Genomic DNA, 12,781 nt, shown 5'->3' on the forward strand with positions numbered 1-12,781 from the left:
TGCATGGATGGCATTGCAAATAGTATAAGTATAAAGGTGCTCTTGACCAGACCAAAATCGGTGGATAGCTGCGTGTGCTGGCTTTCAATGCGTTATCATACTCGTTCACTATGTCTTGCAGTCCGTTTGTCTCTCGCCTTATAGTGTTAATATATTTTGGATACGCCCATTGGAAGAGTGAAAAATTGAAAGTTGTGATATTTTCTACGGCCTAACCGATTTAATGGTGGGAATATACTCGGAATTTGATATATTATATATATATATATACTATAGACTCTGAGTCTGATCTATGTACATAGTCCTGTATAACTATATATACTCGTCCATATAGTCCAGTAAAACTACGCTCGAAACTGTGTATACAATGTTTAGTAGTTGGTGAGAGTTAGACCTACATTGGAGCGTCTTTCTATTCGTCTTTCGACTGTGAACGAGTATTAGCAGTCGGTAGCGCCCGATTGCAACGCTCTTACGTCCTTTCGCATGATTTTGTGGATGAGTTTTTATTATTTACAAAATGAGTTGAAGCCCGGGTAAAAGACAATTTTGATCTTGTGGGACAAGTTTACTTTATATGTATATAGAGCTCTATAAATACAAAATATATATTATATATATAGTAGCATATAGAGTAAGTAGTAATTGGAAGTGCGTATGGACAATAAACTATACAAATTGTAACGCGCAATTTAACAACAATTTCTGCATGTGACGGCCTTCAAAAATATAAAATTTAAAAAAGAAAAAATAAATTCTCAAATGCAAAACTTTGCGAAAATCCAATCAATGAAAAGTTTTTGTAGCTTTCGTTAGTTTTTTCATAATTTTTGTTTTTTTTTTACTTTGATATAAATGCGAAATAGAACTGTACAAAGCACACACACGCACACTCAGGTATACACACACATACGAAAACAGAAAAGTAAAATCAAAATATATATATTATATATATTTTGTACATATTTGAGAAATCGATTTGTATGGATGTTTTTGTTGCTGTTGTTGTAGTTGGGAGTTGATTTGAATTTTGTTTTAAATATTTGAAGTAAAGTAAAAAATATACATATCATATAAATATTGAATAGAGTTTTGCAAATATATATATAGATATATATGTATATGTAAATGTTTTTTTTTTTTGGTTGTTAAAAAATATATATATTCAGAACAAACAATTCAATTGTTTAAGAAAATGTTTTTTATATATATATATTTACACAATTTATTGTTGTTTTTTTTTAATTATTTACAGTAATGAAAACGAAGGAAAACGAAAATCAAGCAAAAATTAAAAAGGAAAACTTAAGATTGTTTTTCTTAAATTCTTTGCGGGCATTTTTGGATTTGAGTTTAAAGCTGACGCGATTTTTTTAGTTTTACTTTATACAAATCTTTTTAAAGCTTTAATTGAGTTGTTTTATTTATTTTTTTTTTCTTTTTTTGGGTTCTGTTGGGAGGGGTTAATCTGCTAATCCGCTAATACGTTTCGAGAATCGCAACTAAGTAAGTTAATTGGATTGATTTGAACGATATATATAGTAATTGGATATTGATAGCTGTAACTGTATCTTGTGAAAATTGCTTTATATATATATATATTTACATATATAAATACATATATACATATATATATTATATTTTTTTTATTTTTAAGTAGTTTCTAGTTTAGAGAGACAGTTAGAGAGTGAGAGAGAGAGAGGACCCTTTGCCATGACGGGATAGAATTTTATTTTATATTTTTTTATATATATATATCATTTCGTATGCAGAGTATTTTTGTTGAGACTATTTACAAGTTTTGTTTGTTTTTTTTTATTTTATTTTTTTCAAAGTAACTTAAAAAATTGCTTTTTAAAAACATAAATTTAAAAAATTATATAAAAAGAACTAAAGAAAAATTAAAAAAAATTAATTTAACTTTAAATATATGTAAAAAAGTAAAGTAATCCTTCAATTTAATAAAAATTTTAAAAATAATTAAAATACTCGATAAAAATACAGAAAATTGGAGAATCCTTCAGTTGTGTTCTTTTTTTCCTTTCGAATGCAAAAATTTGGGTTTTTTCAATGTTTTTTTTTTTTTGGGTTGAAAGTAAAAGTGAAACTAAAAGTCAAAGAAATGCTCTGAAATTATAATGTTAGATGTTAGTTATGTTTGGTTGGAACGCAAAGTTAAGAGGTGATTGAACAGAAGAGAGAAACAAAATGAGATATATAACTGGTATAACTGGAGATAGCGAGTTAAGAGATAGAGTTTCGTTTTTGTGTTTTGGGTTGATCTTAAGTTTAGAATTAATTGGAAAAAAGTATAAAGTTAATGCTTACAATCATTCATATCGTCATTGGATCTCATTATGTACTGATCCGATGATGATAGTCTTGAATGCCCGTTCGTATTGGGATGAGCTCCCCCCCTATGATCACTTTGTTTAATAGAGCTACGCATCGCCAGTGCAGATGGATTGTTCGACTGATGCATATACATACTATCACCTTCGCACTCACTTTCTTTATACTGCAGCACATTCTTATGCTTCTCATAGATAACCAGGCAACGATGACATCCTTTCCTAAAAGAAGTTTGTATTTTTTTGTTTGTTTTTTTTTTTTTTTTTGGGTTGCAAATGAAAAGTTTATGTTTTTGTATTGGTTTTTTTGCTTAGGATTGTAAATGATATATGTTAGTAAAAGTTTATTTTGTGTTTATATTTGGGAATATATTCTGTTGGCTTTTATCTTTTGTTGTTGTTGTGTTCGGCTTTGAATGTAAAAAGGAATACGTAAATCAGGGCTTTTCTTAACTTTAAGTTTAAGTTTGGAAAAGTATATATGATATGGATGAAAATGTTTCCCAGTGAGTCATTGAAGAAATTTTACGTTTTTCATTATTCTTTGTTTTTTTTTTTTAAACTGAATTAACATGTAGCATATAGTATATGTAAATATACTATGTGTGTGTTATTTTCGTTAAAGCCAACCCAGTTTCGATGTGGGCTAAACTATTTTCAATCGGAAGCTAAATATATGTAGATTTCGTAATATTGTTCAAAACTCATAAATGATATCATAAAAACGAACTAAAAGGACGCACACTTAAATAACTCAAACAGTTAACAAAATATATGTGATGTTTAAAAACAAATCTGTAAACATTTTAATTGAACTTTTTTCAAAATCAAAATAGATGTAGATTATATATATTGTTTTTTTTTTCAGTTTGTGGGGGCATTTCTTGTTAGTTTCCTAGTTGGTAAATGGTACTTAAGATCTATTAGACTTGTTTTTTTTTTTTTTTTCATATATTACGATAAAAAGTTAAAGGTTAAAATTAACTGAGTACACGACAAAAATACTTACAAAAAAACATTAAAAATAATATTCAAAAACTCAGATAGATGTTCAATATAAACATCCAATCGGCTTTTGTTCATTTTTTTTAATGTCAAAAACCAAAAGGTTATACACATATCAGCTACAACCAAAGAATAAACTTCGCAAGACTTAGGATTATTTCTTATAGTTTAATGTATATATATATTTTAATTGGAAACATGACAAAACGCAAAAGTTTCAAAAAAATTGTATATGATAGCAGCCCAGCATGAATTTCGTTTGCTTTTTCATAATATATAGGAAAAAACATTCAAAATTAAAATTGTTTTTTAATTATTTTACAAAAAGCAAAATAGATGCAGAGTTCAAGGTACTTTAACCTTTAAGCCTATAAAAAATAGTTAACATTTAGATTAACTGTAGAGCACTTATACAAAACAAAAACAGATATATATGTACGGTTAAATTGGCTGGATTCAGACCTAAGCTACTTGGCCTGCTCTCTGTTATTCACACGGAGACAGGGACAAAGGCAGTGATAGATAGATAGAGAGAGAGAGAGACAGAGATAACGAGAGTTCTACAAACTCGTTTCGTAGGCAAAGTTGAGAGCAGATGTCTCAATGGACAGGTTTCCAGTCTACTCTAATATATCTAACTATGCCTCCGTCTGTGTCTCTGTGTGAGAGCAACTGGCGCCCATGTTCCAGCGTTTTATGTTCCTACTTAATCGGTTTACAGCTACACTCAGAGAAAATGACGCGTGGACTAAAATTTTAATATATTTCGTGAGACTTGCAATTAAACTTTAAGGAAGTATTGAATTTACAGTCCATTTTAAATGAGGTAGAAAATACTTTTTAAAAATAAACAAAAAATATATGTTTTTATATATTTTTAATAATAAATATTAATGTTATATTTTAAACTTTTATTAAGCATCAAATTGCTTAAAGCAAAACTGACTTGATATATTTCCCTACTAAAAATATGACGACTTGAATTGTGAAGTAAATACTTATTATAAGCATTTTCATACTAAAATCTGAATCATATCATTTCAAGCTTAAAAATTGACTAATTAGCTTTTGTCAATTCAATCTCTAACTTATTGCTTTGCTATTCGTTATCAGATTTTTCTCCGAGTGTAGTGCTACTGCCTTTTACTGGCCTAGCGAGTGACTGCTTGAGCTTGGATGGTACCTTAGCAAAACGAAACTTTATTCAATTATTGCCACTTGGCGCACACTCAAAAGTCAAATGCTACAAAATGTACCAAAAAAAAAAATAAAAAAGGAAAAAAATAGGTAACATAACCTAGAAACAGGAAATAAAAAGTCGAGGGGAGCTATGACAAGCTAGAGGCAGTACAAGTTTAAGTACAAGTACTTTTTGACGCCTGTTCTTCTTTATCTGCTACTTCATCTGCTGCTTTCATCTTCATTTGTTTCATCAAGTTCATCTGCTTGAACATCTTCAACGTCTTTCTTCATTCTTTCTGTTTTCTGCTTTTCTTATTTTCATTCAATCTATTTGCCAGCCAAGCATATTTTGAGTCAAGATGTTAGCATATATATAAACTTTTATCGTCAAACTGTATTTAATGGTACTTACTCATCCACAATCAGATATTTGTTACCATCCGAGGCGGCGCACCTGCCCCGATAACTGAATTGCGAGCCCTTGATGTGTATGGATTGCTGGTAGCCAGATAAAAACCAGGAGCCCTCCCATCGAGCAGGAAATGTGCAATTTGTAGGCGCTGCAAGTCGAAAAAGTATACATATTATTAATAAGAACAAACCGAATAAACCAAAAGCCCAACGCAGTCGAATAAATTATTAATGTAGATTTTAATAGCCACATACATAAGTGAGCTATATACTTATATTCCCCAATTGCGAGTCTGTTGGGTGTGAGCAGCATGTGACCTCAATTGTGGTCCATTGTTCATTTAACGACACCAACAACAGCAATCAGAATATCAAGAAGAGCAACTTGCAACATAAAAGAGCAATTGCCCAAAAAATATATTTTAATAATAATCAAGTAATGAAGAAATATTTATAAGCAAATTGAAACGACGGTAAAATACTCTGTAACTGAAAGTATTCGGTTTTGTTTCACTGATTGATGACACAAATGAAGAACTTATTGAATAAATCAAAGATCTGTAGATTGCTTGATTGACCGACTGACTGACTTCATCATTCATTAGAACAATTCAATAAATTGATTGATTGACTAACTGATGGTTGATTGACTGATTGAACTATCAGTCATTTGATTAAGTGAAAATTGGATTCATTGACTGACAATTAGGTTAATTAGCTGATTGATTGATTAATTGATTGACTGACTAATTGATTGATCGACTTACGTAATGATTATTAGACTGACTGATGACTGATTGATTAATTGACTGACAGTTAAGTGATTGATTCCAAATTATAGCACACAGACCCCGATATCCCCTCTCATCAGCATTCGGTACTTGGTATAACAATGTACAATCTGGTACCTCACCAAAATAAATAATGCCATTGTGAACAGTTTTCGTATTTCAGTTCTAATAGTAATGTCAATTCTGATGCCAAGATTTGTGGCTTTTTAATTTATAAATTGTTTCAATTATTGTTATTATGATTGTATTTAAGTGCGTGCGCATAAGTGTCAGCTTGTAATAGTGTGCGTGTGTCTGTGTTGAGTTCTGCGTGTGTGTGTGGCTCTTAGAGACCAAAAATTTACGACCCTCTGCTACGACGCAAAGGCTCATAAATAAGTTGAACAAGCAGCAAAACCAGAAAACGGCTCGTAATAATAATAATGTCGCGCACACACAGACTCATACATACACACACACACATATATATATATATATATATATATATAATATATACACATATAAAAACTACCGAAATGGCAATTGTGAATATTAAAAAGAGCATAAAGAGAGAAAGAGAGAGAGCCAATGCATAGAGCAAGGAAAAGGAAAAAGGAACCGTTAGCTCAAGGCATGCTACACACACTTACAAACACACACACACAAACACAAGCATACACACTGAGCACAAACAATAAGTATAACCAATGCAATACATACATACATACACACATACATGGCTAGAAAATGGTAAAACCACCCTCAAATAGCTTTCTGCCAGAGTTTGTGCCGGGCTGGGCTGGGCTTAAGGGTGGACCCAAAAAACACAACCGAAGTGCCGAGTGCTCTACGCATTCAAATGCACAAAAGTCGCAAAAGTAGAGACGAATGTGCGCACGAATCAACACACACACACATACACACACACCCAGAAGCACACACACGCACACATCAAGCTATACACATTTTATTTTATTATTTCTTTGCTTTCTTTTATTTTGTTTTACTTTACTTTATTTTATTTTATTTTTTCCTTTTGCTCTTGCTTTTGTTCTTTTCCATTTCCATTTTATTTTATTTTATTTTTTTCATTTTCATTTTGTTGTTTTTCCCATTTGTGGCAAACAAAAGGTGCTCCTGCGCAGGATCAGCAAATCGCTGTGAACTCTGAGCCGCATTGAGAAGCCGCCCAGCCGCCCATCCGCCCGCTTCGCTTCTGCACCAGCTCCCCCTTTTTGCTTACTCTTTCATTGTCCAATGACTTGTACATTTGTTCAGCTACCGATGCTGTTGTTGCGGTAGCTGTCATAATGTGTCCCCCCTCCTGCTCCACCGTGCCCTGCCCTGCCTCACTTCCTCGCTCTCTATCTCTATGCTCGCCCACTCACGCACCGTGGGCGTGTGTATATAAAGTGTAGCATACTTCGCAGTGCGACCCATTGTAATTGTTTCGCCAATTTCAAGTGCCGTGCATAATGCTCCAACATGATTCAATACTCTTGCCACAGCAATAACAACAACCCCCGAAATATAGCCGCGGGATAAAAATCCAACAAAACTACACGCTAAAAGTAGAAATACAAAAATAAACGAGCAAATGGACGGACGGACGGAAGGACGACTGTTGGTATTGAGAGACAGACAAGCGTGCAAATACGTATGGACAGTTGAAATGAAGGGCTTTACACATACACATGCACAAACACAAACACACACACGCACGCATACAGGCATGCATAAAAATACTTTTTTTGCGTGGATTAGAGTGGCTCAAGTAGACAACGCAGCGCCGCCTGTTAGATTGGGCTGGTTGGATTGGCCAAATATTTAAGTAACTCGAAAAAGAGTTGCGATTGACATTTTGTTCTTATCAACTGACAATCGCCTGGCATTAAGCTTGTATCGTGGCCCTAAAACCCTTATCAGCTATATTCACGATGTTTTTTTTATTTATAAGAAGAAAAGTAGCTAAAAATGTAAAAGCAAAGCTGCGGGTCTTGAACCTAAAGCAAAATAATTATAATGAGAGCGCAAGCAACTTTTTTAATAAAAAATCAACCGGGTGCTTTTAAGTGCACGTTCATAGCGATAAAAAAGGTCATGGATTTGAGCCGTATCCCAATTTAGAAACTTAAAAAAGTAATTAATGAGTCAGAGTTAATAATAGAATAAAATTATCGAAAATATCTCATATAAATCAATTTCCAAATCATCATAAAAGTTAGACATATAATCAATCTGGAACTAAAAACATAATTAAGTTTTAGCTAGGTTACAAAAGTAGGATTTCGGATTGTTCGCGTTTTTACACGTCTCTCAAATCACATCAGATGTTTAGCAAAATATTATTATACTAAGTAAATATTACTTTTTATACCAATTTTAACACTCACGAACTATCGAATGAAAAACATCCAAGAAAATATTTAAGGACAGCATGACATTTTCAGATGTAATGTACGGAGATACGATAAGGAAAATGTTATCGATTTCTAAAACAAGTTTACTTCTAGGAAAAGTTCTGTAACCTAGTTGTGAAGGAAAACTACTATTTCTTGTTATGCTAAATATTAGAGTTAGGCTTATAGTTCAACTTACTATCTTACATCAAAGAACACTTAATTAGTTTGCCCACCTGCCAAATTATTATTATTATGACAGGCCATTTTTTGTGCAGCTACAAACAGTTGTTAAGCATGTGTGCGCTTATCTCTCAACGACTGTGTCTAGATATCTGTATGTGTAATGACAGCTTTAACGCGCTAACAGCTCCTTAACCCAATTAAAACGCCCCTCACTCCACTTCCGGAACCCTCTTGCACCCTGCACCCTGCACCTTGTGGTGGGTGTGGACCCATTAAGTGCTTGGCGTTGAGTACTATCAGGGCGCTATGCTGGACCACCCTTATTGATGGGACAATGGCTACATAACACACACACACACACGAAACACATACTCACATGCGTACACACTCACGCACACACACACACTCACAAGGGCAGCTCAAAGAGCATGACGCTTCGTTTTAGACTCATTTGCGTTTGCGTTTGCATTTGGAATTTTGGACTTTCGTTTCGGTTTTGGTTAGCAAACGCAAGTAGGGGTAGTAGGAGGTAACAGATAGAGCGGGTGGGGTTCACGTAACGCCCGAAAATGCTTTTGTCTAACTTGAGTGAATTATGGTCAGCGGTCGGTGGTCGGATGGCGGTTGCTGCCTGTTTGTTTCGGGCAATTTCCGTACAATTTGCCATTTGTTGTTGTTATTTCTGCTGCGATGGCTGTTGCTGTTGTTTTCTTATTGTTTTCAACCAAAAAATTGTTTTTTTGAATACCCTGTAACCATTGAAAGTGGTAGATTAGCATATATTTCAGTTCGAGTAGACGAAAGTAGGTATATCAGATAATAAAATCTAACAAATAACTAATCCGAAGCAAAATTATTTTTACCATCGATAAATATCGACTTATAGTCACGGTTTTCAAAAGATAATCGAAAGATTAAAATTAAAATATTAAATTGTGGCTACGGATAGTTTCTTATTTCCTTTAATTGTTCCAGAATCGATAAATATTGATTTCATGACGTTTTTGAGAAAATCTTCTTTTCTGTCAGATTTTAAAAGGTTTGAATTATATAAAATACCTCTTATTCGTAAAGTGTCTATAATCGATTTGTAATTTAGGCGTATTCAATTGCTTCAACTGAAAATACGAGTATAAATGTTGTTAAAATTTTTTGAATGTGTTTGAATTTATATTAAACCACTTGAAATGTTATTGCGGAGTAACTTCTAGTCAGACAACAATTCCTGAAGTACTCTAGCTTGTTTTTTTGGGCAAATTCGCTCATGGAGAAACAGTTGAAACGCATTATACGAGCACGCAGATCTGTGGTCACAAACTACTTATGGATTCAATTGAGCATGACCGAGCAGAGGGGCGCAAATGAGAAGAGCGTGGGTGGAGGGAGGTGGCAGGCGGAGGCAATCGCTCGTAGGGGTTGGGCGCAGACACAAGCTGTGGCAGGCAGCTGACGCTCGGCCCACTAAAAATTATGCTCAAAATTAAATGAAATGTTGTCGTTCGACAGAGAAGTTAGGGAAGAATGGCCACTTGTAAAGGGACGCTGTGAGATGGGGGTTGGGGCAATGAAGACGACGGGGGAATTGGAGGGATGGAGGTGGCATTGTGGCGCAAGTCAAATTATAAATTCCTATCATAACGCTACTTAACGGCATGCGTTACGCGCATTTTCTGCGACTTTTCGTTTTGACTCCAGCTCTGATACCGATACCCTAGCCAATCGCGTTGTAGGGTATATAAGTGTTGTGTAAGGAAGTGTTTTGTAATTCTCATTGATTAAGCAGGATAACTCTATTTAATCGATCAGTAATCGATAAGTTTCCATTAGATTAGATTTTATTTTTATGTAATATGTCTTTGTTCGCTTGCATCTTAAGGGGTATCTGTGCATTGGTCACTTATTACTCACCGTCTTGACGTCCTCCCCAGCCACTAACGGACGTGGCCAGCAGCAACGTCAGCCACAGTGCTCTCAGCCAACTTTTTGTCGACGTCATGCTGTTGCTGCCGCAGCTTCTGCCCCAACTCCTGTCAATTGTTGTTGTTGTCGCTGATGTTGTTGCTGTTGTTGTTGTTGTCGTTATATTCGTTGTTAGCGTTGTCGCATTGGCGAAGTTGCTGGCGTCACTGCTGCTGCTGCTGTTGCACAGTTGCTGCTGCCAGAATTTTAGCCACGTAATGCTAGGAAGTTGATACCACTCAGGCAGCGTCTGCTGCTGTTGCTGTCGCTCCTTCTCTTGCTGCTGCTGTCGCTGCTTTTTCTTTAGCGCTTCCTGCTCCTTCTGTTGCTCTAGACGTTCCAGCACACTAATATCACCGTTATAGTTATAGCACCTACATTCATCATCATCATCTTCATCTTCATCTTGAACAAGCTGCTCATTCAACTTCTTCTCCTCAATCGTTGTCGTTGTTTGCGAACTATTTGTTGTTGCAAGTGCTGCATCTGCTGCTGCTGCTGTTGCTGTTGTAGTTCTAGTTGCTGTTGCGTCGCTGATTGGTTTTATTGTGTCCAGCTGCGTTGCCTCTTGACTTTGTCGCTCGAATCGCATACGCTCACGTCGCTGGCGTCGCAAACATTCCGAGACGCTGCCACGGATGCTGCTGCTGTTGCTGCCACCTACAACAATTGGCATAACTAATTGCGTTGAACGTCTGAGATCGTTGCAACTAGGCGCCACGCCAAACAGAATATCACGCTGCAGGAATTTGTTTGCCAGCTTCAAAGCAGTTGCTGGCGAGGATGAGGCTGAGACTGAGGCTGAAACTGCGACTGAGACGGGGCACATTATTGCTGTTGTTGTTGCCGCTACTCCTGCTGCTGCTGCTGCTCCTGCTCCTGCGGTTGTCACCGTCGGCGCTGTGGCATGTTTATCATCATTTTTATGTTCCCTACTGCTACTACAACAAAAACAACAGCAACAAGAAGTCGTTTCCAAGGAACAGCTGCTGGACGATGCCGATGCTGCTACCGCCGCTGCTGCTGCCGCAGGCACGTGTCCACATGGCTGACAGAAAGGCGGTAAATAGATTAACGACGTGGCTCTAGCTCTCGCCTTGGACGTGGCTAAGGTCCTGCTCCTGTTCGTGTTCGCCCTCGTCCTGACTGCGGTTACTGCCAGCTGCATTTGCTGCTGCCGCTGCTCCTCCTCTTGCTGCGGCTGCTGCTGCGTATTCTGTGTGGGTTGCAGAAGACAAGAGTTGAATATTTTATGTTTATTATATACATAATATATATGTATTGTGTATGAGAGCATAAATATGAAAGAAGGTGGCAAATACTGACAATTGCCGCATTTGAATTTAAAACAACGCAGAAATTTGTTAGCTACGGCTGGCCGCATATTGAATACCCTTTCAAATCTGATAGTCAATCATCAGTCAGTCAAACAGAAATATCTAATACATAAACATGTATACACTCATGTATACATGTCAATCATCAGTGATTTAGATCAGTCTGACTACTATATATTCGTTACCCTTATCAGCCAAATTTAAACCTTTACTCAGTAAGTCAGTTAATGTAGTCAATCAACTTGGCAATCAATCGATATCAAATCATTTACTTTAGAATATTTTAAAGTTGATTGTAAGCAATTGTTTCAATACGTTACACAGTTGATGTCAAAATTATAATGCACTATACCACTTCGTATACCCTGTAGTAAAGCGCCACCGCAGCGCTGGTGTCGCTGCCTCCAGCTCAGTCACACACAAGCACATTTACATACAATATAACAAACACACACACACTGACACAGTATGTCTCACACATAGATAATCCCAAGAAAATTCATTGTTCAACAATCCACACGCACTGCGCGCCTAAGTTAAAACGATTGGGGGAATTGCAGTTGCCCCCAGAAATAAAACTTCCTCAGCGGCGCATTAAAAAGCAATAAAAATAAATATAAAAATAAAAATACAACGAGGAAAAATGAGAGAAAAATAAATATGTGCTCTGGGAAACCAAACACTCCAATCCAAATAAAATGTCCAATGGCGCGTAAATCAAAAATCACGCGCTATAAAAGACAAAAAACAAAAAAAAACGAAACGAAACCAGAGAAAAAATTAAGACAAAATTTATAGATTTCTTATACAAATTTTTTGTGTCTCCGGTGTTGCGCGGCCTCTTCCGTTATTTCTTTTTGTTTTCCTGCATTTAGCGCCCTCGGGCAGAGGGCAATGAGGAGGGGGAATCGGGTGCCAAGCAACAACATCAACAAGAGCAACACCAACAACCACTTGAGAGATTATATTTTTTTTCTGAGACGTGCCGCAGCAACTATTATAAGAAAAAACAGACTAAAATTTAAATGAAGAGAAAAAAGGAAAGAAATCTTAGACACATAATTTAAAATCGAAAAAATCGAAAAAATCGTGGCACATAATTTGTGGAATCAACCATCAAAAGAGAAGCAATAATCATGACTATAGAAAAAACATTAATTATGTATGTAAATCTAGCTAAA

At 35.6% G+C, this 12,781-nt stretch overlaps 1 protein-coding gene across 2 annotated transcripts in view; it reads right to left on the reverse strand.

The window, feature by feature from the left end:
• Positions 1-12,781, reverse strand: part of LOC111602603 — a 39,293-nt gene that overhangs the window by 11,660 nt on the left and 14,852 nt on the right. Inside the window, exons 2-4 of one of the 2 annotated variants that reach the window (XM_030225828.1) lie at positions 10,213-11,479; positions 4,951-5,098; positions 2,509-2,573 (exon numbers count right to left, since the gene is read on the reverse strand). In XM_030225828.1, coding sequence (XP_030081688.1) covers positions 2,509-2,573; positions 4,951-5,098; positions 10,213-11,479 — 1,480 coding nt within the window. Of the gene's footprint in view, positions 1-2,328; positions 2,574-4,950; positions 5,099-10,212; positions 11,480-12,781 lie in introns of both variants that reach the window. The other variant, XM_030225827.1, reaches the window with a different exon arrangement.

This window comes from Drosophila hydei, unplaced genomic scaffold (assembly GCF_003285905.1).
Source record: "Drosophila hydei strain 15085-1641.00,03,60 unplaced genomic scaffold, DhydRS2 tig00008144-arrow-arrow-pilon, whole genome shotgun sequence".
NCBI classification, from domain to species: Eukaryota; Metazoa; Arthropoda; class Insecta; order Diptera; family Drosophilidae; genus Drosophila; species Drosophila hydei.